At 46.8% G+C, this 26,268-nt stretch overlaps 1 protein-coding gene across 1 annotated transcript in view; it reads left to right on the top strand.

The window, feature by feature from the left end:
* GALNT14 (polypeptide N-acetylgalactosaminyltransferase 14) overlaps positions 1-16,764 on the top strand; it is a 94,508-nt gene extending 77,744 nt beyond the window's left edge. Inside the window, exons 11-15 of the mRNA XM_038131500.1 lie at positions 1,183-1,275; positions 2,582-2,665; positions 3,770-3,914; positions 11,121-11,240; positions 11,811-16,764. Of these exons, the coding sequence (XP_037987428.1) occupies positions 1,183-1,275; positions 2,582-2,665; positions 3,770-3,914; positions 11,121-11,240; positions 11,811-11,969 (601 nt within the window). The 3' untranslated portion in view covers positions 11,970-16,764. The remainder of the gene's footprint in view (positions 1-1,182; positions 1,276-2,581; positions 2,666-3,769; positions 3,915-11,120; positions 11,241-11,810) is intronic.
* Positions 16,765-26,268: the final 9,504 nt, after the last annotated feature.

Genomic DNA, 26,268 nt, shown 5'->3' with positions numbered 1-26,268 from the left:
CCAGGCACAGGCCTCTGGGGACTTCGGGGATGTCTGTGTCATGCCTGGGTGTGAACCTTGGCACTTATCCCCGTGTTTCTTGTAAACTCAAATCAGATCAGGAAGCGAAACAAAGGAGCCCTGCACATTAGGGAAGGTTAGGTACAGATGTAGACACTGATTTAGTCATCTCTTGAGCAAGAGCACTTAGACTATTGCCTTAGAGAGAGAGAGCAGGAAGCCCATGAATCAGCAAGGAACTGAGAATCAGTCTGGAGAAATGTACCTGCAGGCATCAGGAGCTGGGATGTTATTAACCTTAGGGTATCTATCAGCCTTAATGTTACAGTGTATAGACTGAGAGGAGAGGCAGCTCCTGGCAACCTGATGCTCTGTAGCACTTCTGTTTAAATAGAGGTGTTAGCAAAAAATATCTCCACCTTTCTGCCAGATACTGATTGCTTTTCCACAGAGCCCCTACTTCAGTGTGAGAGACAGCTCAGGCTCCTGTGCAGTGCTGGCTTCATGTGCAGAATAATCCTTTTCTGGGCACCTGGGGCTTGGCTGGATCCAGAGCCTGCCCACAGCACCTGCAGCTTATTGGTGTGGCAGCAATAGCCTGGAGGCACTGGCCTGCCTTGGAGCAGGGGACTGGAGGACTCTCCTGATCTGGGCAGGGACAGGCAGATAGGCATGGAGGAGGAAATCCATTTGTAGGAGGAGTTAGAGCCATCTGAAGCCAACAGAAGATTTGCTGAGGTTCAGAAACCTTCTGCAGACACCTGGCTGATGTGGGAGAGTGGCATTCGTGCTGCAGCACTGCGGTGGGGCCACTTTGTCTTTAAGCTTTGAATGCTGAAGTTTGCCTCAGTGAAATCCAGGAGTGCAAAGCAGGAGAGTCCATTCAGGATTGAAACAAAGGAAATGTTTGCAAATCTTTGGCAAACTTTTCAGAGCTCCATCCCATCCACTAAATAAAACCCCAGGCACTCCTGCCTTGGAGATGATGCTTAAGACAACCTTCAGTTCTGGGTCTGGTGGATACAAAGCATGCAGCTGAGTTTGAAATGGTGAATTCTTCATCCAGCTTGGGGGAAGACCAAGCTGAGGTTGGGAGGAGGGCGGACGGATCAGTTGATGCATGGTGGAAGATGTCCCCCTGCAGTCCCCCTTGCTTCCAGCGTGTCCCCTTGCCTTCCCCAGGAACACCAAGCGCACAGCCGAGGTGTGGATGGACGAGTTCAAGCAGTACTACTACGCTGCCCGGCCCGCAGCCCAGGGGAGGCCTTTTGGGAAGTAAGGATTCTTCCTCTGCTGCCTGTGCCCTGCCTGTGCCCTGCCTGCTGCAGTGGGTGCTCACAGAGACGTCCCCTGCTGTGGAAAGCCACCTGCATTGCTTCTGTAGTGACAGTAAATACTGATGACAGGCACGTGCCACAGCAGTGAGGTGGATAAAGTGCCAATTGAAATGTTGTGCTGGTTTATTCCAGTGAGTGAACCAAACCCAGGTGGGTTTGGTGGGAAAATCCCCTCTGCCTCTGTCCTGTCCTTGGCATTAGATAGAACTACTTCTGATCCCAGAGTGGAGTTTGGTAGGGAGAGTCCAGAGGTGTTGGTGCAGCTGACAGGCAGGAAAATAATCAAGTTTTTGGCCTGCTGATACTTTATTGGAAGGCAGCAAGCATTTGTGTGCCATTCATTCTGTGAGGAGTCAGAAATGCCTCCCTGTCAGGAGGACTGTAAATATTTGTGCTGCATTTCTCATTTTCACATGTTCTTCTTTGCCTTAGAAAGTTTCCTTCAGATTCCAGGGGGTTCTGAGTCCAAACTTGAATTCCTTGTGACCACTCTTCAATCTCCAGGATAAATAATTTGAAGTTTCGGGGACTCCCCTGTTTCCTCTGAATTAATATCCTCCTCCCATCCATCAGCAGAGAATGAAGTAGCAGCTCTGTCCTCTGCTTAGAGTGTAGAGAAGTTGACCTGTGTGAAAAGGAGGTGCTGGAGGCTTCTGACTATTCCATAAAAGCCAGCTCATAACAGCTCCACAGGTGGAGGCTTGCCCAGGAAGGAGCTGGAGTTTTGAAAATGTCACTGTACAGCATCATCCCTCAGCAGAAATTTTGTCCTGATTAATAAAAGAAAAAAGTGTTTCGCTGTGGGATTAACTTCTGCTGCCTTACCAGCCTGTTTAGGTGCTCCTGCAAATCAAGTCCTGCAAACCAAGAGTAACTTAGGGTAGCAAATAGCATATTTTAATTTCCTAATATGTTAATATGTTCAGGTAAGGGTTATTGCATAGTAGCATACATTTTTTACTAATAATTTTTAAATGATTCTGCTCTTCCATGAACCTTCTCAGCTCCAGACTCCTTGTTAAAATGACAATATGTCATCATGCCATTTTACCAAGTGAGACCTCCAAAGAGACAGAGATCAAAACAACTGCTCAAGCTCATACAGAGAGAAACCAGAGCTGCTGATGTGCTCGCGTTTGCTAGTCTGTGCATTTCTGATGGGTTTCTCTCATCCTCCCTTCGTGGTGTGTTATGTCTCACCTTCATCATTTCCACTGTCTCTCTGTGATATTTTCTTCCCACAGCATCCAGAGCAGAGTGGAGCTGAGGAAGAAGTTGAAATGCCACAGCTTCAAGTGGTACCTGGAAAACGTTTATCCCGAGCTTCGGTACGGATGTGCCATCTCCACCTGTGTCCAGCAGGCCAGTGGGATGCTCCATCCCTCCCTCCTGCCCCCCAGAGACATGGGCACCCCCTCCCTTGGGCCTCACAGGAGGGCAGAGGGAATTTTGTGCTGCAAAGCTTGCTCACACAGTGACATTCTGTGATATCTGTTTCCTCCAAGCTCTTTGCTGCAGGGCTGGTGAGGGACAAAGCATCAGTTATTCCCATTTGCTCTCAGGAATTCATTAGGTATCCTCCTGCCCATGCTGTGGAAAAGGTTGTGTGGGGAAATAAGAGAGTTTTCCTTACAAAAGTATCCCAAGGCAGAAAATCCACCATAGCTTCTGCTGAGGTGTTTCACTACTTGTTTCAATGACTCCTCCTTAAACAAGCAGCTAATTTCCAGTCCTTTCACACTGTTCTGTGGCACTCAGGGCTTCTCTGTTGTGAAACCATTCACCCTAGGATTTTATGACTTGTGTTCAGATGGCTCTGCCTTGCTCCTAGCCCAGTGCTTTGATAAATATTGTTGCTTTGCACAGATATCTTTTAGCTACCAATTTACTCCAGAAACCATTGCCTTCATTCCCCTGGTCCCTATCAGGAGCCATCCTCAGAAAGGACAGTAAAGTTCTAGAGATACCTTCGGGGTCCTGCTGCTGCAGTAGCTGAGTGCAGAATCACTGTGTGAAAATGATGATTTATAACCATTTTCTTACTTTTTTTTTTTTTTTACCATGTGTGGCATTGCACAGCAGCATTCTCAGGCAATGCCAGGGCTCTGTGGCAGTTTGTTACAAAGCTCCCCTCTCCTGTAAGCTGAAGGCTGCTCACAGCCTGCTCCTGGCTCCTCTGTTTGCCTGGTGCAGTTATTTATTTTTTCCTCTCACAAAGGTCAGCCATCCATCTCTGAGCGCTGCTTCTGCAGCATCCCTGTCCACGTGCTGCCCTCAGTGCTTCAGTATTGTGGTAGACCTGGGCACCCTTCATTTTCTGGAGGTGAAATGGTGCAGCTTTATCCCACAGAGCCTCCCTGTGCGTGGGGCAGTTGTGCATGGGGCAGTTGTGCATGGGACAGTACAATGTTGTTTTCACGCTGTTCCCGCAGGATTCCCGAGGAATCACTCTATCAGACTGGGATCATCAGGCAAAGGCAGAGCTGCCTGGAGTCACACAAGTCTGAAGACCAGGAGTTCCCCATCCTGAGCTTAAATCCTTGTAACAGCAGCAAGGGCACAGTGCCAAAGGCACAGGTAAGATGTATTGTGTATCCCCGTGATGCTGGATGGGAAGAAGCCGTGGGGGCAGCTTCAAGATGATTTCTTAAGGTTGCTAAAGCTCTGTTGGAGGATTTGCCCATTCTGCCAGTGTCTTGCCTTAGGCAGCCTGTCATTAAACTCTGGCAACTCCACCTGACCTTGGTGGAGGCCCTGGGCAGCAGCAGGGACTGATGCAGAAGCCACAGGACAGCGTGTCCCACTCATCTCTGTGGGAGCCTATGCTGAGCTCTTCCCACTGCCCAGGAGCACCACGTGCAGCTCATCTGCACAGATCAAAGGCAAAGAGAATTATAACTTCCTCTCATCTCTCAGCCTTCTTTCTCTCAGAATGGACTGAGTTGCAGGGGCATTTGTAACTTCATAGTCTGCATCCTCTCAGTATTGGAGGATCTAATGAGGATGATCTCAGTTTTTTCAGTCTCACTGAGATGAGAAAAAGTTGTATGAATTGATGGTCTCAAAAGCACAGCTTGGGAGATTTTAGAGCCAAGAGCAGGCACATGTGCCTTGCAGCAGAGTTTCTGGAGCAGGAACCCTGAAGATACACACAGCTTCAAAACTCACCTTTGTGATTTTGGGCATGTCAATAAGTTCTGTGTTGCCATCTATAAAACAGGGAGGATAACAATCCCTTGTTTCTCCATGGTTGCTATGAAATAATTCAGTAGAAAATGGTGTGGTGTGCATGCTTCCACTCAACTGTACATCCTTAACCCTCATGGTTACATATTCAAATCAGGTAGCTGTGCATATAAAAAGCCCAGCTTGGGGAGACTGCTTAAAAAAACCCCTGATCTGTGTGTGCAAACAAAGCATGTCATTATGTGCATCTCTTTCAACTGGCATTGCATGCCTGTCTGTAGGCAGGAAATGAATATCTGTTTCACAGCATGGCAAAATCAACAATGACTACTTGAATATTAGTTCAGTTCAGAAAATGTAGTTAATATAATTGCAAGTGCCACACAGTAACACTTCTTACAGTTTCACTGGTTTCCATGTTCCAGAATTGTTGGGGTTTTTTTCCTTCCACTGCTGCATGGACTTTTCACACAAACAGCAAGCTGATGAGAGCAGGTCATCATGTTTTTCAGAGCTAGCTCTGCAGAAGAAAGGAAAAGTCTTCTAACGACAGTAGCAACTTCCAATGAATCGGCTGTTCTAAAAAAAAATCTGGGAAAATCAGAATGAAAAATGCTGCTGCAAGTTAGTGTTTCAAAATGAAATGGTATTGGTCTTTCTGAAATACCAATTTGATGTGGTATTTTAAAATGAGAAATGTCATGCCAACAAGGTGGATTGTTTCATTCCTACAAAACACATTTTGTTTTGACATTTCTGTGCAGTAAATTTTCAGAATTTTTCACACCACGAACTTTTCATCTTCCTGTTCTGATTCTGCAGCAGTTTGCAATAGGTCAACACTTCCCACTGGATGGCAACTCTATTTCTTGTGCACATCCAGGACTAACTTTGCAAAGGAACAGAAAAATGCACTACAAACAGATTGCAGAATGACTGCACTCAGTACACAGCAGGAACAGAGAAAAGCCTTTCCTTTTTATCTTTCTCTGTCTTTCTAGGATAGTTCTTTGTTACTTGTACCCATGGAGAATAGTTCAGATTAAAGCAGGATATTTCAACTTTTATTGTGAATGGAAACTCATATTTTAATGACTCAGTTGCCACAAGACCACCTGAACTTGTGGATGACGTGGGTGTTACAGTCACCAGGCTGTGTAGGATTGATTATGCAGCAGTCCTGAATGCTACTTGGTTTTGCATTTGATATACCAGAATAGAGCAATAATCTTCACTTTCAACGCGCTGAAGTCACGTCTTGTTTACCCTAAGCTTCATTTTGTGAAAAATAGGCTTAGCTAAATCAAAGCTGTGCTTCCTTGGCATTCAGTAAGTACCGTGAAAATATCCTGGCTGTCCAAATTCTTTATTATCACTATTATAGTAGCAATAATTTGGTTGCTTTGATTGCCTTTCTGTAGCTGTCTCCCTGCTGGGCTGCCCCAGCCCTTTACCAACATTACATGCATGAAATCTTGAGACCGGGTGTGAGAAGATCTGGGCTGTCATGGTTTGAGAAGAGAGGCACAGGAGCTGTCAGATGGCAATTAATTGCTCTTTATTTTAGGTTTTTCTAACTGTAGTGTAGGGGAAGGGTGTTGTGAGACCTCTGGCTACATCCATAGTTGGGGTAAATTGAGACAAGTGGTGAAATCAGACTTGCACCCTTAGCAGGTCTCAAAAAACCTCCCTGGTGGTGTCTGGTGTTAGTCCTGAATTACTGAGAGGGGCACTGAGGCAGAAGAAGACCTGTCATCTTTGTGCAAGAGAGCTCTGTCTTCTCATCCTGGGGATCCACTTGGCCCTTTCCTCTCCAAAAGACCTGGCAGCAGTCAGGATGGGCTCTGTCCCCTGAGGTGGCTCTCAGAGGGGTCTTGAGGTGGTTGAGGACCTCAGGGTGGCTGTCAGGGGGCTCCTGAGTTAGTGACAAGCAGAGATGTTTGTGCAGTGCCCATGCCCAGGGCACAGCAGGCTCTGCCTGTGCTCCTGCCCACTGAAGCCTCAGCACTCCATGCCTTGTTGCATCTCATTTGCTAAATGAACAGATTGATTTAGTTTTTCACGAGAGAAATGCATCTGAGGGAAAATAATTGATCATAATTTTGTCCTCATCTATCTAATGAAGATGTGAGTAGTTGGGTTTTGTTTTTTTTTCAAACCAAGTGTCAGTTGGTATTAGTTCATAGAGTTTGGAAAAGACATATGACTGGGATTTATTTAAGTCATTAGCAGCTTCAGGAAACCTGACATACTTCAGATAAAAAAATCTGAAGATGCTTTGACCTGGATATAACACACATGTAAGCAGTTGCTGCAAGAAGAATGTAAAGCTCAGGCATCTTTTAGACAAGCAAGGAAACAGGGGAAAGGCTGCAACATCCATTTCCTGGGCCTGCACCCCAAAATTCCTGGGGTTTGCAGCTGAGGGGCTGCCATTGCATTTGAGTGGCATGACCTTGACTCTTTTTGGGAAGGAAAGGCAGTGATGATCTGCCTGGTGTGGCTTTGATGCTCAAACCACTTGGCTTGGGGTCCTCTGTGTGCTGACTAGATCTGCCCTTTTTCTGGAGAGCATTTAGCACCTGTCCAAATGAAGTGACCCTCCTGAGACATCTCAACCATGAACATTCTCTTCTGACCCTCCCCCCCTCAAAAGCCTTTGTTCTTCTCCTCCATGGGCATGACCTGCCCCAGCTGTAGGCTGGCTGGAGCTGTGGGAGCCAGGCAGAGTGAGCAGAGCAGGGGGACAGCAGTGTCATCTCTGCACCCAGGTTGTCCTGGGCACCTGGTGTACTTTGCTTTCCCTCTCCTGAGATGTGTGGAAGTGCCACTTGTATCCCAGGGTCTTTGATGAGGGCAGCCCTTCGGTATCCTTCGGTGACTCGTGCAGTCACGTGCCTTGGGAAGTCCTTCCCTGGGATTTTAAGAAGATGATTGGATAGTTAGATTGTTCCACCTTTTTCAGAAAAGCTTTTCTCTTGCTCCTACCCCTGCTTTAGGGCACAGCTGACCTCTCACTGGGCAGCACAGGCCTTGCTGTCACGGAAGGCTGGGCTCCCGTGGGAATGCTCCTTCCTGGGCTGAGGGGCTCCTTGCTCCATCTGCCAGCCAGGCTATGCCAAGCCAAAGGTCACGCTGGAAAATAATTTCCTCAATTCACAATAATGCTGAGTAACAGTGACAGGTGCCAGCTCAGATGATGCTAAAGCCTTGAGAAACAGTCACAAACTCCAGATGAGGGGTTGGTGTTATCTGAGGCTTTGGAGGAAGGGGGTTGCTTGTTGTGCTGTGCTGCTGGTGATGCTCTCTTCACAGAGTCCATCCTCTTCTTCTTGGCTCCACCACCCCTCCCTCTTTGCCTTTGAAAAGACAGGAAATCTTATTTTACCTCAGAGATCTGTTTTTCTTTGGTTCTGGGTCAGCTCTAAACCCTGATGGCATCTCTTCAGGCAAATCTGCAGCCCTGGAGCCCGGCTAGCTCCTTGCAGGGCTCCTTAGGAGTACCATGGGCTGCCCCATCCACCACAACCTCTGCTGTGCTGGCCACATCACTGTGCCAGGGATTAGGAGATAAAGTAGTTCCTCATGAAAAAAAAAAATAATCCCAACTCATAAAAATAAGGGAAGAGAAGGGGTAAGACAAAAATTTGTGTGGACATGGGCATGTATTTTAACTCAAAGTCCTTCATGGATTCTGTGGTGTTCAACTGACTTCCCTCCTCCTTCCCCTTCAAATTTCTTCATTTTCTGCATAATTTTCTTTGGCTTTTATCTAGGTTTGAAAGGGAAGAAGACATGATTAGAGCTGGATAAAACATTTTCAACAGGACTGGCTTCCATAAAAAGCCATTCTGCCGAGATGGATGAGCTGTGTGAAAATCTGTCAGCTGAGATAAAGACAGTGGAAGGACAGCCTGGGGGCAGGAGGGTAGGATCCAGTGTCAGCTGTGGAACTGCTGCACACATCCAGCTCTGGAGCCCTCACTTCTTATGATGAACAGCAGCTTAGGGAAAATGCTTATCTCCACCCTTCCTATCCCATGGTCCACTGCTGGATGAGAGGATGGCTCTGCCTTGAGAGGATGTGAATATTCTGAAGGTTTGGATATAGCCTGGTCTGGAAAAAAAAAATTGAGACCCTCTGGTAGGAGCAGTCTTCTGTGAGATAACCTCAGTGAAGCAAGGAGGTTAAGATGTCAAAACAAACAAACAAAAAAGTCCCATGGTCTGGGTTAGTTGGAGAATTCACACAAGTTACAGCATTAACTGGCTGCTGGCTGCAGCTTCAGCCCTGTCCTGAACTAAAATGACCAGCAATTGGTTAAAAATGTAAAGCAGGTTTCCAAAGCAGCTTGTAGCAGTGTGGGTGCCAAGAACAGATGTTGGAGCTTGCCCCGTAGGGTTTGGTTCTTCACAGATGCTGGACTGATTTGGCACCTGATTTCCCAGGCTGGTGGTTTACACAGCAGCTGACAGCGTGCCTGGTTGGGATGTCTGGAACGTGTTCATTGTGGGATCAGGTAAACCCTGCTCCATATGACAGGGAAAAGTGGTTGCCAAAAGGGTGTGGATTACAGCTTTGAAAATGAATGCTTGTTATGTACCCAGATCCTGGGCAGCTCTTGCTGAGGAGCCTGTGGGCAGGCTGTTCAGAAAGCCAGGCTTGATTTCCATGAGCTGGTGAGGAATAGTGGGCTGAGAAGCACAGAGTATGAGGATCACAGTGTGAAGTCCTTGTGGAGCTGGGTCTGCTGTGAAAAAGTGTGTTTTCCCTTCCAGGTGGCTAAGAACCTGAATGGAAGTGGGATTTATATTCCCAGGAGTGAAATGCCTGTAGCTGTCTGTTTTGAAGCTGAGGAGAGAAGCTAGAGCTGCTGACGGTGACAAATAACAAAGGACCAGAAGCGTGTCCCTGCTCTAATAACTCATGCTAATGCAACCCAAAACCTCCACCATTCAAAGTCAGGGGCACTGCAGGCATCCCAGCTCTGAGAGTAGGGCAGCCATTCTTCACATTCCCCTCCAGCACTCAGAAAGGGTTGAAGTCTCCCAGGAGCCTCATTTTTCCAGCCCCAGCCTAACAGCCATATGTTTGAGCACTGCCTTCCCCTCCACTGCCTGCATCACTTCTCATGGAGCTCTGACTTCTCCATAGCTGAGCTCCTAACTGTTCTGCTTCCTCTTTGCACCTTTTCTTTCCCAGCAGGTTCAGAGTTTTCATAGCCTGTACCCTGCTAAAGCATCTGCCATGGCTCCTGGGGTCTCTTGTGGGAACCCTTTTGCTCCCTGGCCTTGCTGTCTCTGGCAGGGTTATTTCAGTCTGATAGTGAAGCCAGCCTGCTGTTGGTCCTCCAGCCCTGCTCACCTGCCCTGCCACGGCTCAGAAACCTGCTTTCCATCTGCTCCCACTGCTGCTGCTCAGAGCCATTTACACAGCAGGAGCTGATCCTGCTTTGCACCCTGGATGGGAGCCCTCAGAGCAGGGCTGGAAGGGTTTTCTTTCTAATTTAAAGTTGATGCTCACAGAAAGTTACAAGCAAAACACCTGGTCCAGAAGTCCCTCTCCAAGGTTATGTAAAAGCATCGCTTGTGGTTTCCCATCAGCCAAACCAGCTCTTGTGTCTGCTTGTGCACACACGCAGATAACAGGGAGACAGACATCCCTTGGCTGGGATCCTCTCAGGAGGTGCTCTTGGGTAATATGAGCACAGGTGAGTGATAGAAAATGTTCAGCTGAAGTAAACTTCTGTGAAACACTCCTGGGCTAAGCAGTGTGTCTGTACATCCATGGTGCTTTGTCCAGTACGTTTGCAAATCCTCATCATCTATCAGCTGCTCTCTTCTTCTCCCAAAAAACATCCAGTGGTGAAAAAGATGGTAATGCCAGAGATCTCCTGTTGTTTGGTAAGCATCACACAGGACAAAGAGTCTCTTCTCCTCCAAAGTTTATTTCTGGGGCTGACAAGCTGATAAAACGCTGGTGAACATGAAAAAGCAGCAAAAGAAAAGAAACCTCCAAGACAGCTCAGTGGAATGAAAGCAGCAATGGTTAACAGCCAACCAGTACAGCAAACCTTTGAAATTTGGTCCCAGTGCCTTGAAAGAAAGCAGAGCTTTTCCTCTTATTTTTGTGATATTTGGGAACAGAACCCCAGGAGTTGCAGACATTTGCTATGTATCACTTCTTGTCTCCCACTGATAGCTGCAAAGCATCTCTGCTGCTCTTCCCTGAAAAAATAGGATTGCACATTGTGTGGTTGGTAGTGCTCCTGCCTCTCTTCTGGTTTTTTTCCCATCCTTTTGTTCTCCAACCACAGCCCAATTCTGGCTATGGAATCTTTTGTCTCATGAAACATGATCTTCCAGCAGCTTTTGTAGACATTTTCTTGGGTACCTGCAGTTTCTCAATGACAACTGCAATTTTGGGGAGGCTTGAAACATCCCAGTGACTTCTCTTGATGCCTCTTGAAGTTGATGAGGTTTGTGTTTGATTTTGTAAGGGGCAGGATTCAAGCCAAAGTGTTTGTTTTCCAGGTAAAAGAAGAGCAAGAATCAACACTGCTCTTTCACCACCTTTCTTTTTCTTCCTCTGTGCAGGAATGGACGTACACATACAACCACCACGTCCGCCAGCAGCAGCTGTGTTTGTCTGTGTACACCCTCTTCCCTGGTTCCCAGGTGCTGCTTTCACCTTGTAAAGAAGGTGACAACAAGCAGGTGAGCCCTTTTTCACTGATAACCCATTTTCTTTGAAGTTCCCTTTCTTTCATCACAGTATTACTGCACATTAAATGGCCTGTGCTCTGACTTCATCTGGGAAGCACAGTCAATTTGGGAGTACAGACTCTGGCCTGTTCAGCCCTTTGCCTCTTAAATGAGTGTGTTGATAAGGATGTCTATTAGTGAGGGTGGTGATCTGGATACTTCAATGCAGAAGTCAAACCCAAACTGGCAATTTAGTTCACATGGGCTGCCAGTCAGGCAGCAGATGCTAACACTTCCCTGCAGTTAATCACTGAGCTGGCATTTGAACCAGTGACCTGGGGAAAAAGCTGTTAGTAATATATTATCTCCCTGAAGCCAGGCAGAGGCCGAGTTAAATGTGTGCTTCTGATGGGAGAAATGCTCAGCGTGTGCCCTGCTTGGTGTGGGTTTGGGGACCTTGCACTTGACAGCATCAGGCCACAAGGGCTTGATGACAGCTGTCCTCTTGATGCTGGAACAGTGCAGTAAGAGCACGGTGGGGAGGAAGCTTGTTCACCTGTTTCTCCTGGGTGTCTCCCTCAGCGCTGGGGCAAGGTTGGGTCACACATGGAGCATATAGCTTCCCGCTTCTGCTTGGACACTGAGACCATCGGGGACACCCACGAGAGCATCAAAGAGCTGGTCATCAACCCCTGTGAGAGCACATCCATGAGCCAGCGCTGGGACATGGTGATGTCTTGACCTGCTGGAGGACAGGGCACCGGGATGTGGCTGAGACGCACCGGATGGGGCTCGAATCCAAACCATCGGGGCTCCCTGTGTGCTGTGGGACAGGAGGAGAAGCCTTCAAATAAAAATGGGACACGGCACTCCAGGTGGAACAGCGGATGTTGACCGCCAGGCGTGCAGCTGGTATTGGCCTGGTGATGGTCGAGGAGGAGGGATGGCAGAAAAACAAGCTTGAAGTGTTTTAGAGGGGTACTGGGGCTCCTGCAATGGGCTGTACAGAACCTCGGCATGCACAGTGTTGATTAATCTCCCTGGAAACGCAGGTAGAAGAGCCTTTAATGCCTAAAGGAGACTTGGGCTGAGCAAAACAAGCATCTCAGTGGCTCTTGGGGATTGAGGTGAGTGCACGAGGTGGGATGTGCCAAGAGATGCTAAGAAACATCGCCAGGGATCAAGTGGAAGACACTGAATTACTTTTGCACTTTGCTGTGAATGTTTCTGCCTTCTGCAGACAGCATGGGTGGAGCTGTGTTGCACATTTGAATTGGTACCTGATCCACGTCCCTGTTGTGTATCCAGAGGCAGAGCAGTCCTTGATGGCTGTGGCCAGGATCAGACCAGCAAGTGATTGGGGAATCCTGCTCTTTGCTAACTGCACACGGTGCTTGTTGAATCTCCAAAGCCCAGGCAAACAGCGGATTCACTGCGTGGGATTAAAGGATACACATTTCTGTCAAGCTGGCAGGAAAGGCAGTAACGTGATTATTTCTCCTCTCTGAAGGCCATGGGTCTCTGAAAACTCCCCTAAAATTTTGCTGTGTGTTTCTCACTGCTCTGCTTCAGATCTGGACTAATTCAAATTTTCACTTTTCTTCCATAAAAGTAAGATTTTTTGGTAATTGAAGGTAATTGTGTCATATTTCTGTTTCCCAATTTCCAAACTACAGATGAAGAGACTCCCATAAAATGCTGCTACTGATGGAATGGTGACGGTTTAATTTTAATTAAAAATTAGAGACTGCTCCAAGAAACGAAAAGGGATATTAACCTGGGTTTGCTTCCCAGTTACCTTGTAGCCCACAATGTAAAGTACTGAAGAAAAGGTTTGGGATTCCCCATTCACACCGTTGAGCAGGGTAGCCTGGGCCATGAGGTACCTCTGTCTCCGAGTCACTTAGCGTAGCCAGACCAGGCAGAAATTACTTCCTCAGCTTTTGGAGATGTCTTTTACCAGAGATCATGCTGCCTCTGTGTGGAAGTGAGGTGACTGCCTGAGGGGAGAGTAGGACAGACAACCTCAGGAGGGGTCTTAGGAATAGAAGGTCCTTTCCAGCCTGTCTTTTAGGGCAGCTGTCACTACAGCCACAGGTAACAGCAAAAGCTGTGCACACAGCTCTTGTGTAGTAACAATTCTCAAAGAGAACTTCCAGAGGACTGTCAGTGTGACTTGAAAAAAATACCTTGTTTCTGTCTAAAAATGCTAGGATTTAGTGAAAATCCTATCCTTTGTTTCCTGTGCTGCAAACTGCAGGTGAAATACCATAAGCTTTAAGCCTTCAAGTGCTCTCAGCATCCCTTCTTGAATAAATTGCTGGCTTTCAGGATTTTACTGCCTCAGTTTCTCCTCCCTCAGTGCTGGGAGAAAGCCATGTGTATAAATCTTCCCGGCTTTAGAAGCAAAACTAGTATAGCTCTTTATGTGCAAAAGGTCGCTGGTGCAAAATGCTTTTCATGTGCTGCAGTGATTACTAACCTCATCAAGCTCCCTTGGTGCCAGCCTCAAGGGCTTCTGTTCTGAGAGGGCTGGAGCAAGCTGTCATTTCATGGTGGGAGGTGGCATTGTTTCTGTGCCACCACTCTGCCAGGAAACAAAGGGGAGCATTTCAAATGGAATGGACCCGTTTCACAAAGGAGGGCAGTGACCTTGGGCTTCTTTTTAATTGAACAGGGACGTGTCACATGTACTTCTCACAATGGTGATGACAGGCAAGGGGTGGTAATTCCCTGTCTAGTGTTTACAAGGGAAGGCAGCTCCCAAGAGCTTGAAGCTTAACACGTTCACACCTGCACTGTGCCCACAGCCTGGCACTGCCCAGCAGCTGGCCATTCGACTCTGAACATTCAAGTTGCTGAACAGCTTGGCATGGGTTTTGAAGTCCAGCACCTGGCAGGTACACTCTGAGCAGGACCTCAGACCTATCTAGCTTCACTGTTTTCCACCAAAGCTGAAAATCTCCGTTCTCCTGACAGCCAAAGCTCTCTAAACTGCTCTTTGCCTTAGCAGAAACAGCTACCTCACTGCATGTGTGTGTGTGCTTGGGCACATGGACCCGTGGGACCTGCAGGGATGTGTTCTAGGAAGGAGACCAGCTCCCTGCTTTGACCAGCTTTGCAGCTCTCTTGCCTTTTGGGAAACACAAATGTTACAGCAAACCCCTCCTATTCCAAAACGTGTGTTCAGTGATCACTGTGAACGTGTCTAGGGTAGTGGAGAGTGGGGTATCAGGCATGGTGTCCCTTACCAGAGAGCAGCAGCCAAGCTCAGCTGAGTCTCTCGCGTGCCCAAAAGCCCCCACATACCTCAGAGACCTGGGGAGCAGCAGCACTTGTCAGGCTGGTGATTGTGTCCCACACAGCCATCAGCTGTAACCCTTAGGCTACAGCTTATTTCATGGTCCAGGAAATGAGATTATCCCTATGGATCAGCAGTGTTTTCAGAGAAGCCTGAGAATATCAGTCTGACTCCTGGGGAGCTTTATATAAAGCTGGCCATGGTCTGGCAGTCTCCAGAGTTAACCCCAGCGTGGCATTTAGCAAATCTGCACAACACCCCTGCAGAGAGACCTCGCGTGGTGTCAGAGAAAAGGTTAACTCGCTGCTGAAATCCAACTCGTACCTCCAGGTTTCTTTCATTTATTAAAATACACTGAAAACAGATGAACTTTTCTTGCTTTGTGTTTTTTCAGTGCCTAGACAAATGATTGCCATGCTGTGAGCAGGTACAATGTGACTGATTGGGATCTAGATGGGCTCCCACGCCAATGCTGCTTAAGCCCCAGCGTCGTTTGGTAGCAATGCTTTTTGGTAACATTTTGCACTGACTTGAAAGAACATAAGATAAAGCAGAAAATATGATTCTAATCCTGGCTGTTGAGCTTTGTGACAGCCTTTATGATCTCCAGGTAAGTCACATCTTGTGCCTTGAGAAATTTAGATTCAGAGCAGGAAACTCAAGGCTAGAACTACTACTGCCTTTTAAAGAGCCAACTAATGCCATCTGAAAAAAACTCAAAGCACTAAACACACCAGAAGAAGTCAAACAAAGTACACCCTTCCCTCTCAAAGGAGATCCATGTTCCCATAAGAACAAATCTGTCTGGTCTTAGTTGGGCTGGAGAGGTCTTGCAGTCCTTACTTTGCTGCTTATGGGATTTCTGGGTGTCTCATGCTCATCCTGTCTCTGCACCAGTGCAGTACCATAAGGTAACAACACAAATCATCTGTGCACGGAGCCTCAGGTTACAACGTGTCAAGGTGTGGTGATTTAGTGGTAAAGAGGTGGAAACTTGAATTTAAAGACCCTTGTTTATCCAGCAATGCAACATCAAAATGGGGCTGCTGGATGAAGACTGGAGAACTGGTGGTGGTTCAAGACAAGCATAGCCCTGACTTCCAATCCCTTCTGCTTCTTAGGAGTGCCTTGGGATAGCTTACTTCATTTCCCTGCCACGGTTCCCCAAAATGTAGTGAAGACCAGGTGTCTTGAAGAGAGAAAAAGCCAAGGGTTGTGTTTTGTTGCTTGCAACACCAGCACTATTGGGCTGGCAGTCTCCATAGACACTTTTTATCTGCTGTACAGATAAAAAGGTTCAGATTGAGTTAATTTTCTTTATAGCAGCCTGTAAGGTCCCGTGGTTTAGACTGGTGACCAAAACCGTGTTGATAACACGCAACAATGTTTTAGTTATTGCTGTGCCTGCACAGCATCAAGGTCTTCTCCATCTCTCACCCTGCTGCCCCTGTGAGCAGGCTGGGGCTGGGGGAAAGGATTGGCAGGGGGACAGCTGTCCCAGCTCCCCCAAACTGATCAAAGACATGTCTCATACCATATAATGTGACACTCAGAGGTAAAACTGGGGGGAGTTCTGCCACAGGAGTTCTCATCATCCGGCTGCAAGTGGTGACTGACTGCCTTTCCATCGCTTGGTTGTTTTTGGGGTTGATGACTGTCTTTATCTTGACTCACAAGTGTTTCTCACTTTTGCCCTTCAGAGTCTCTCTCCCATCCTGTTGGGCAGGGAGGGAGGGAGTAGGGGCTGAGCTGCCAGACAGGGTCAGCCTGCCCCCATGCCCTAAGCAATCCAGGGTCTGTGGTGTAACAGGCTGCTGTTCCTTGTGGCTCGGGCTCTGATCACAGCTCTGCAGTGCGATGTGCACTGCTCACATTTCAGATTTTAAAAGCTTCAGTGAAAAGCTGGGGGTTAGTCTTGTTTGTACAAGGGATAAAGCAAGCAAAGTCAAGGAGGTTTCACACAAGCAACAGAAGAAACTTCTGCTGCTCATTAGTGTTCTGGCTAAATTAATTTTGAATGGTCAGTCCAGCACCAGTTTTAATGTGCAGCTGCTCCACATGGCTGCAGAGTTAAAGGAAGCCTGTGGTATGGGTGTCCAGCTTATGTTGAGGCTCACATGCTGAAATCCAGTGGCATTTTTCCAGATTTATGGATGTTTTCCCAATGTCCACTGTTCTGTTTCTCACTGGAAGTGCCTTCAGAACCCTGTAAGAATAAAAACCTGTTGCAAGCTACTGCCTCTCCAACTGAGTCTAATTAAGTTTCGAATGGAGCTGCATTTTAGCACAAAGCTGACAAAAAGCAACACATAAATTTACAGGTAAGAATGCTGCTTTTGTGGAGCTGGGGGCTGTTTTGTTTTCCCTGATACTGCTTGGGCACTAAAGAAACCCAAACTGGTTCTGTGTGATGTACAAAAGAAGCCAAGCCTGAGTTTTGCGTAAGCACACGTAATAATTATCTATCAACTGTCCATCACAATGAGTGATGTCTCTCATTTTCCTGTGATTTACATGAAAAAGTGCCCAGACAAGGTATTGCTACAGCAGAGGGTTAAATTGAGTTTTAAAACCAAGCAGCCATCCAACCAGCCAAAGATAAAAAAAAAAGAGGAGAAGGAGCACTGAAAGTTTGTATGTAACCTGATAGGTGTAATAAAAGAATGATATTGCGAAATTAGGACTGTTCCCAGGGTGAAAGGCTTAGGAGCCTGCAAGTCAGTAGGAATGTATTTAGGGTTATTTTTAAGAGCCCTAGTGACTCAGAGTTGCACCATGGGGACAAGTTTATAACACAGCACCTGAACAAAGTCCCCCCGGTCCGCAGTTTTCTGAAAGAGCACAAGACTCTGCACTGCTCCTGTGGCCCAAGCTGTGCTTGTGTCAGGGGCTCAGCATGGGCTTTGGGGTCCTGACTAACTCTGGCCATGGAGACACCTGATGGATCCACCTGTCTGTGTCTCTGCAGCAGGCAGATAAAAACCCTGCCTCCTTTTCACAGCTCTGGAACGGCTGTGTGAGCCTCTTCTAATGGAGATTGGCCTCCTGGTGCTCTGATGGTGTTCTGGCATTTGGCATGTTTTCAGAAGAATCCGTGTTACAAGCACTTTGAGCAGTTTGCATGAGTTCTGATCCTGCTGACAATTCCTGGATCATCCCCATGGACATCCAGCCCATGTTATGTAGATGATTGTTTTCTCTAAATGCAGAGTCAGACCCAAAGCCTACATGTAGTCACAACCAGATTGAGCTGACCCCCTTGGCCTAAGCCCACAGAATTCAGATAGCTTTTACAAATTCTACTGGACTCCAGCTGCCTGAGGCCACTGACAACAAGGATGTGCAGCAATGATCATCTCACCAGCAGCAGAACATGTGGGGTTGGGAGAGGACACTTCTAATCCTCCTACTGAGGCTGCTGTCACCTCCTTGCTAATCCTTGGGAAGTTGATCTGGGGGGGCTGTGCGGAAGGCAAGGTGAAAAGGAGGTTTCCTGGAGGTTTGGCAGTGGTGGGAAGCACTGGCTGACACTGCAGCTGATGGTGGGGGCAAGGTGGATGGGTTTACAAGATGTGGAGGCTGGGGAGTAACCAAGGACAATTCAAATGATTTAAGCGTGAAAACACCTGCACCCAGGGGTGCAGAGAGTCTGGGTGGATCTCAGATCAGCACCCTGCACTTTCAGGGGGAGATTCATTTTGACTGATAACTGCTCCGGTGCTTGAAATGGCTGCCCCAGAACGCTGAAGGGGTTAAAAGGAATTTCCTTCTCTGGTTACAACATACTTTCACTTCTGTTAATGGAACTGTTATTGGAGTGGCAGTGGATTATTCAGTGCCCTGGACATGAAGCCTTGACTTGGACAGGGCCCACGTGCTGGTAGCAGGCGTTGCTTTGCTGTCTCTGCAGCTGTGTGCTGCCAGAGCATGCACTGGGATGTCTGCAAGGATCCTCGGCGTGAAGGATCGCAGTCAGTGCATCTTCAAATTGATTTTCTTCTACGGAAAGCTGTTTGAAGCAAAAACCAATTTGGTTTGTATAAACTGCATTAGAGATAAGAAGATATCCCTCAGAGTGCACGAGATCACCTTAGAAGATGTTTTCACCCTGCTGCAAGTAACAAGTCTGACAATAAAAGGAATTTCTCACAGCTGATCTGATCTCCACCCATCCGTGAGCTGGCTCTGAAATGAGATAAACCTATCTGCTCTAATTCGGGACAGGTGTCTCATATTTCCCAATCACATTACAGACACTAGGGAGGCCTGCTGGTGCTAACACTGAACATATAACCTAGGCAAGTGAGGCAGCTTTATTTACTTTCAGGGTCTGGCCTTATAAATAAGATGCTAAACTGCTCCTGCTGATCTGGAAGGTGGCCTGTGAGGTTCTACCTGTGTTGCTGCTGAGTATGTAGTGGATCTGGAGGGTCACCTGTGTGGCTTTCTTTTTTTCTTTTTTTTTTTTTCTGGATAAATTTGGTGTCTTGTATCTTCTGATTCAGTCCTTCCAGTTGGTTCCTTTTTGTTTAGGTAGTGTGATAGCCAACCTACAGAAAAAGCAAAACAGAAAGCATGCTTTAAAGGGAAAAGCAGTGAGGAAAAAAAAAATAAATGCAACAAACCCATCACTTTTTCCTCCTTTCCTTCTCCCAGTCTCTTGGCCTTCTGTAACAGGTATCCCTGATGTGTACTAGCATCTAGTTTGTAGGGTATCTAGGAGGTATCAGAGCTTGAGAGACCACAGTGGTGCTGAAGATACAGGTGGATTTGCAGTCCAGCTCTGGGCTGGAGCCATCCCTTCTCTTCCCTAAGCACAAGGTTGTCAGCTCCACTTCTAAGACTGGGTGTGTTTTGTGGGTCCTGTGTTGCCGTTTTCCCTCAGCACAAGTGTCAGGTCGACTCTGGAACACTGAGAAGTTTCTCCAAACGGGAGCAAATGGATTCCTAGCAAAAGATGCCAACTCAGGTTGTCCATGAGACTGCAGGGGAAAAGACTGGGTGACATTGTCGTTGTTTTTGATGGTGGAAAGCAAACCTTCCGTTGGTTTGGCTGCACGCAGCTGTGGAAATGGAAGGTGCCGTGTCCATGTAGCACGGTAATTAATGGTAGTTGTCAAAAGGTGCCTGAGAACACAAGCATCCAGAAGGGAAATGAATAATCTGTGGTGCCTCAAATGGATTTTGTAAGAAGTTACTGAGCTGGGGAAAGAAAAAGAACACATTCTTATCCTGACTTCAGCTTTTTTTGGCAAATAATGATGGCAGAGCCGTGGGTGGGCAGACGTGCAGGAAGGGACTGTGAGCTGCCCAGTGTGTGATTGGAAAGGGCAGCCCTGAGCTGCCTTTGTGAGAGGCAATGGCTCCAGAGTTGAGAGCTCTGCTTGCTCCATCAGGTGTCCTGTGTGCTCAGGAGTGCCGGGCTGTGCCGGGCCCCCAGGGAGCTGTGGGGGTCTCCATCAGTGCTGGCCGTGGGGGGATCTCTGGTGGTGTCCTGTGCCACCCTTCCCTTCCTGGTGTGACACTCCTGGAGCCCCGTGCCAGTCCCAGCACAGCCAGGGGAGCACAGGGAGTTTCCTTTGGTGGGACCCAAGGGAAGGAGTGGGAAGCCAGGTCTGTTCAGGCAGTCACAAAAGAGTTGTTCCTTGGAGGCTGCTCTTTCTAGGACACCTGGCTGTGCCTGGAGCGTCCTGCATATTATCAGCTAATTTAAAATTACTCACACAAGCCCTTATCAGTACATGAGACCAAAGGGTGTTAGTGGGCATAATGGCAGGGAAGGTTTTATGAACCACTTCATGAAGCCAAATCCTCAGGAGCTATTGAGGCTGTAATTAGATTTGAGGATAATAAGATTTTTTTTTCTTTCTTTCTTTCTTTTTTTCTTCTATTTTTTTTTCTCCCCTCTTTCTTTCTGGTAACAAATCAAGGGAAAAATTGGAGCTCTCAGTTCATTCTCGTGTGTTCAGAGTGTGGCTGCAGGCTGTACTCAGTAACACAAAGGGATTACAACTTGATATCGAGTAGCCTGGGAGAAGGGTGAGCATGAAAGTACAGGGGAGTGTTTCACTGTAGAGCATGTGGATCCCTTATGGATGTGCCTGGAAAAGGCCTCTCAAGCCTTAGCAGCAATTAATAACGAAATCAACTAATAACAAGATCTGCAACGTGAAGAGAAAACTAGCCAGCGTTTTGTTATGGGGAGAAAATGAGCAAAGCAGCAGGGGACATGCTGATCGTGTCTGATTCATGTCGTCTCTGTAATCTCAGCTAAAGTTTTAACAGCCCAGCAAGATGAATTACCCACTCTAACCAACACAGGCATCAGCATGGGGTTTATTAGAAGCAGGCTATCATTTAACAATGTCAGGAGTGTATTTATTATTAAGCAGTAGACTCCACAGTCTAAATGGAAAACCATCACTCCTCCTTAGACACCAAACAAGGTATGTTCATAAAGCCACATGGCCAATACATCGTATTGCCTGAGCACAAATACACAAATGCTTTACTGAACCTCAGGGCTTTCTGTGTTTAGCTACAGACTAACAAACCAAAGTGTTTGAAGCTACTGGAGGACAAAGCTGTACACCATATGCTAATTTTGACTCTCGGAATTCCCTGGTGACTTCATTCCAGTGAAGAAAGAAGAGAAAGACAAATTCTGGGTTCAGCATAGAAGGATTGGTTAAAAGTGGATGCTTATGGGCCAGGGTACAAAACCCTCTGAAAGCAACTCTGCTTTCTAATATGCACTGTGTGCTTTCAGCTCAGAGATTGCTCAGTCCATCCCTTTTCCTGGAGCCCAATGCCTTTGTCCATGAGGAGATCAATCAGTAAAATGTCCGGTAACACACAGTGAACATTTTGGTTTTATTTATCACCACATTAAGATACCCAGTATGGAAGCATAAATAATGCAGTTCAAGTAAACCACCACTTAATGTAGTGATATTTCAAGCTGGGTTTGTGGGAAAGGCTGGGGGCTGGCCATGTTTTCAGTCCAACTTTGCAAATCCAGAATATTTCTGGACCAACAAACATACAATGCTCTCAACCTGTAGCATGGCCAAGGAATTCTTAGACTGTGCAGTTCTGCTCTTGCTGCACAAACAGCAATCACAGAGCATCTTCTGATCTAAATGTGGGAAAGAGTTCCTGGGCACAGCCATCTGAGTGATGAGGCTGTCTGACTGTGGGCTGCCACAGTTGGCTTTGAACATCACCAAAAAAATCTTTTCTTTGCAATGTGTGAGGTCTAATCAGCCATGTTTTTAACAAGTCCTCCTAGTGGCCCCGTTGGGAGGTACCTTGGAGTGTGACAAAGTGGATTTTCAAAATCTAGAAACCAAACTGTGGAATGAACTGAGAGCTGAGTCAGGGATGGAGCAAATACATAAGATTTATTTTTTTCACCTATTTTTATCAGCTATCTGGGAATACCTGATTTCTGAGGTTTAAGCAAGATCTCAGAAATTTCTTAACATTTCATGTCACTTTAAATTATTTTCTTCAATTTCTCGAATTTGGGATTTGTGAACATACTAGACTAGAAATGCAGGATGCAGATTATACAGAATTAATGCTGGTCTTTAAACCTGCTCTTCATCAAAAGTTGCCTTGTAAAAAGAAAAATGAACCTGTTGACTTTTCTATTCCTCCTTATTGCCTTGCACTTGGAAAGGGAAATACCAAATGTCCATTTGAATGTTATTTGCAACTGAAGCCAGTCTGCATCTCACTCTGTGAGATATCTTTTGGTCTGGGGCGTGGATCTGGAGGGTCTTGCTGTAACACAACTGTTTCAGTTCTCTTCACCTTCAGTGTTCAATTTGTCCATTCAAATTTAAAGAGCTTTTTGTGTTTCATTGCCATTCCCATCAGCTGCTTCTGCTGCTGTCACTGTTCCATGAATTCCCCGTAACCATTATCCCTGATCAAGTCATAAAAGCAGATATGATACCATCTCCACAGGAGTGATTTTCATCTAGGTGTGATGAATACCTCTTGCACTGCAATAGCTTGGATTCGAGCCATGCATAATTTTTGCATTAATTATGTCATTACTGTTTAATTGCTGCAATTAGCAGCATCACTTTCTCTGAGCCATCGCTGTCATCAGATGGCCTCCACATTATGGCAGGATCCCACCTGTTGGGGCACCCAATGCAGATGCATGGGATGTCCATGCAATATTTAACATCAAGAAGCTGTGCTCCCCTGACCACAGGAAAGGGAGTCTCTGAGCTAATACCTCTTCTTTGTGAAGGCACCTAAAACCCTGCAAGGTGACCTGCAAAATGGTGCCTCTCTGAAATGTCTCTTTTTTATGACCTTTTTCTGTAGCTTCAGATGGCTACACTGAGTACAGGAAATAGGGAATAAGGCCTCAACCTGAATTTTAAGGAGCTTCATAATCTCAGTTTATAGGCCATCATGACAATAAGTGCCACCTGGAGGTGACAGGCACGTTGTTTAGGAAATGGAGACCAGGCTGGGACTGTGTGTCAGGGGTCAGAGTGACCAGGGTGTGACCACCCCCTTCAAAAGCACTGTAGCTGGTCACCTCATGCAGAAAGGGATTCCCTCCCGAGCTGTCAGGGTGATGTTTCTGGAAGCTCTGAGTGCTCCCTGCCATCTGGAGAGAATGTGAAATGGTGAACTAATGACAGCAGTGTCAGCTGGGAGTGCTTTAGGAATCCACCCCCACCCAAGCCCCTGCTGCATGTGCAGTGGGGGGCTCTGTGCAGAGCCACTTGTGGGTCTGTAGGACCTCGGGGAATCCTGTCAGGATGAACCAGATGGAAGCATCTCACAGACCCTCTGTTTTCATCCGCAGCACAAATTGTTACACCTCCAGGCCACGTCTTTGCTGTTTCTGACTTTTTTTAAGGTAAATTTTTCAACATTGCTTCTTGTCAGTCTTCTGCTCTGAATTAAAATCCATTTGAGGTAATGTCAGAGGGGTGGCAGTGCAGCAGGATATTTGTTAATCCTACAGCTATAACACCTGGAAAAAGCTGCCAGGGCTCGGCTACACTCATGGTATTAGACAAGTACCAAAGTCTGCATTTCCATTTTGCAGAGAGGGAAGTGCTTGTTTCCCAGAAGTAATCACTCCTCCAGTAACCTGACCAACCCTCGAGAGATTATACAAATCAGAACTGCGTTTTCTTATTCAGAAGCAAGATTAGCTCTTTAAGGAGAGTCACACTTGGTGCTGTGGTTGCCGGGCTCGGGAGGTTCCTGACTGTGGCTCTCAGGTCTCCCATTCAGCGTCAAGCTGTCTGCTAAGAGCACCATCAGTCCTCATTACTGCACAATATCCATCAAGCAACAACCCGGGTGTCTATTTAGCAGCAGGAGATCCTCATCCAGGAGAAGTGTTCTGCCTTAAGACACTCTGCCTTAAACAAGGGTCAGCCATCCTGCCAAATGCATAAAACTCACTCTACCCAAACACTTATTTTATAACAGAGAGAAAAATAACTTCATGAGTTGCTTTTAATTCTTTGTGATTTTTTTTTTGCGTGTGTGTGTGTGATGAGAAAGCTTTTTGTGTGTGCTTCTGGAGCCTTTTGGAGCCTTTTTTTTTTTTTTTTTTTTTTTTTTTTTTGCAGTGGCAATGGCCCTGCTGGGAGTTCTTATGATTGTTGCATTCATTTGAGCTTGCTTACACAGACAAAACTCACTCAAGCAAAATCACTGCTGATCACTCTGCAAGTGGGAATGATGATGAGGTGACAGTTATATGGGCTCAGTTCCATGGACATAAACCATCTTCATTGGCTGCAAAAGCTGCCTTGGGAGGAGTTCAACCTTTTCGTGTTTGTTTCAAGCACTTAGGAAAAAAGGCAGCAATTACAGAACGTGGCTTTAGGTCACTTTAAGTCACCCAGTGATGAACATTTATGCCACATATTACCAGCTTCATAAACTGCACTGTTCTGTGCCAGTGGTTACCCACTGTACAGGTAATTGTAAAACAAACTCCATATTCCAATTGACACCCTTTCTAATTACATCTCACCTTCATTAGGCTGTTAAAGTGATAAATGCTGGCAATTGCATTGATCTCCAGTGAAAACCCTCTGTCTGTGGTGTGAGTGATTTGCCCAGGAGCCTGGCAGAATTCTACCAGTGGAGCAAAGCTCTCAACAAAACAACCCCAAAAAAGGGAGAGGGAAAAAAAAAAAAAAAAAAAAAAGTGGTGGATTTTTTTTTTTTTTCTGAAAAACAGCTCAGCTGATTAGAGAATATCTGACACCAAAGTCCATGCCCAGCATTGAACAGCAGGGCTGGATGGGGCTGATCTGCCAGCCATGAGCTGCAGCTTCTTCTCGTTTTAATAGGATCCCTGCAGGAGGGGGAAGAGTGAGTGGATCTGGCACGTGCTTCAGCATGGCACAAGGTGTTCTCATGCAGCACTGGTGGCTGTTCTGTGGTTGTCCTTGGCACGTTTTGGCCTTCCCATGTTCTTGCACAGGAGATCTCCCTCATATGGAGGGACAGGAATGGATGGACATCTTTGCTCTGTGTGTGTGGGATTGAAATGTGCATGGTCACCTGTGCTCCAGCTCAGGTGTGGTCTCTGCTGCATGAGCCAGCCATAGGTGGGAAGACAAAAAGCTGGTTTCTGTCACAAGGATGGGATGTGGCACAGCCTGGGATGGGGGGGGGGAAGCCATAAGGAGGATTCCCAGGTGTTGAGCACCCTGTGCCAGGGGTGGCCTGGCTTTCCTTCCTCCCTGGCAGCCCCTTCTAGAGAGCCAGGGAAAAGAGCTGGTGATATCTGGGGTTTGGGTTTCTCCCTGTTGAGTGATGTGGGGGAGCAGAGGAGACAGGGAGGGGAAGGGGCTTTCTTGCTCCAGTGCCTGCAGCACCTCTTGCCAGCCTGATGTGGGGAAGGAGTTGGGGGGGACACCCAAATGGGAGCCTTCCTGTGGGGTCAGGGAGTGCGACAGAAGGTTTGGGATGACCCTGTGGGTTTGCCCCGTTTCCATGTCACAGGAAATTTAATTTTAAATCCTCCACAATGCTTTGTTACAGCCACTCATGCCTTTCAGTGGAGACAGCAGCCAGCCACCACAGGAGCAGATGTTTCTTTTCCTGCAGGGTTGAGCCAGCCACAGGGATGGAGTGTCAGAGATTTGTAGTTCTTTTTTAATAAATCTGATCACTTCTGCAGGCTTTTTCCTCAGGGTTCCTGCATGGCAACTGCTATTAATGCCAAGAGCATAGCCTGAGTTGGACACAGGCTTGCCCAGCTCCTCAGGGATGGTTTCTTGGGGGCCAAACAACTGAGGCGTCCTATGAGCAACGTATTTGCCAGAGAAGGACGGCCAAAGTCACCTCCTCTTATCATTCCTGGTCTTTGTATGGACAGATTGAGGGCTTCTCAAATGCATTCACTGTCTGAAATGATTTGCTGAATGTGGCCATTAGTCATTTCTGATTTATGAATTTTTCAGTCTGTGAGCACCTCAAAGTGAGGTATTTGAGATTCCAAATCCTGCCTGTGCTGATGTGTTGATTAGCTGGTCTGAATGCATTGAGGCACTTGATGTGTTTCTATTTTGTGACTAAAATGAGTGTGACCTTAAAATGTTTTGTACTACTAAAAATAATAAGCCATTAAAATCCTTAGTAGTTGGCCTGTGCCTTAAGAATATTATCCAGAGCTGGGAAGGAACAGCTGTGGGCTGCTTATTGACAAATTTTAGCAGTGAACTTTCCCCC

The sequence above is a fragment of the Motacilla alba genome, chromosome 3 (assembly GCF_015832195.1).
Source record: "Motacilla alba alba isolate MOTALB_02 chromosome 3, Motacilla_alba_V1.0_pri, whole genome shotgun sequence".
Lineage (NCBI taxonomy): Eukaryota > Metazoa > Chordata > Aves > Passeriformes > Motacillidae > Motacilla > Motacilla alba.
The sequence above is the reverse complement of the archived record's forward strand: the minus strand, read 5'-3'. Positions and strand labels throughout refer to the sequence as shown.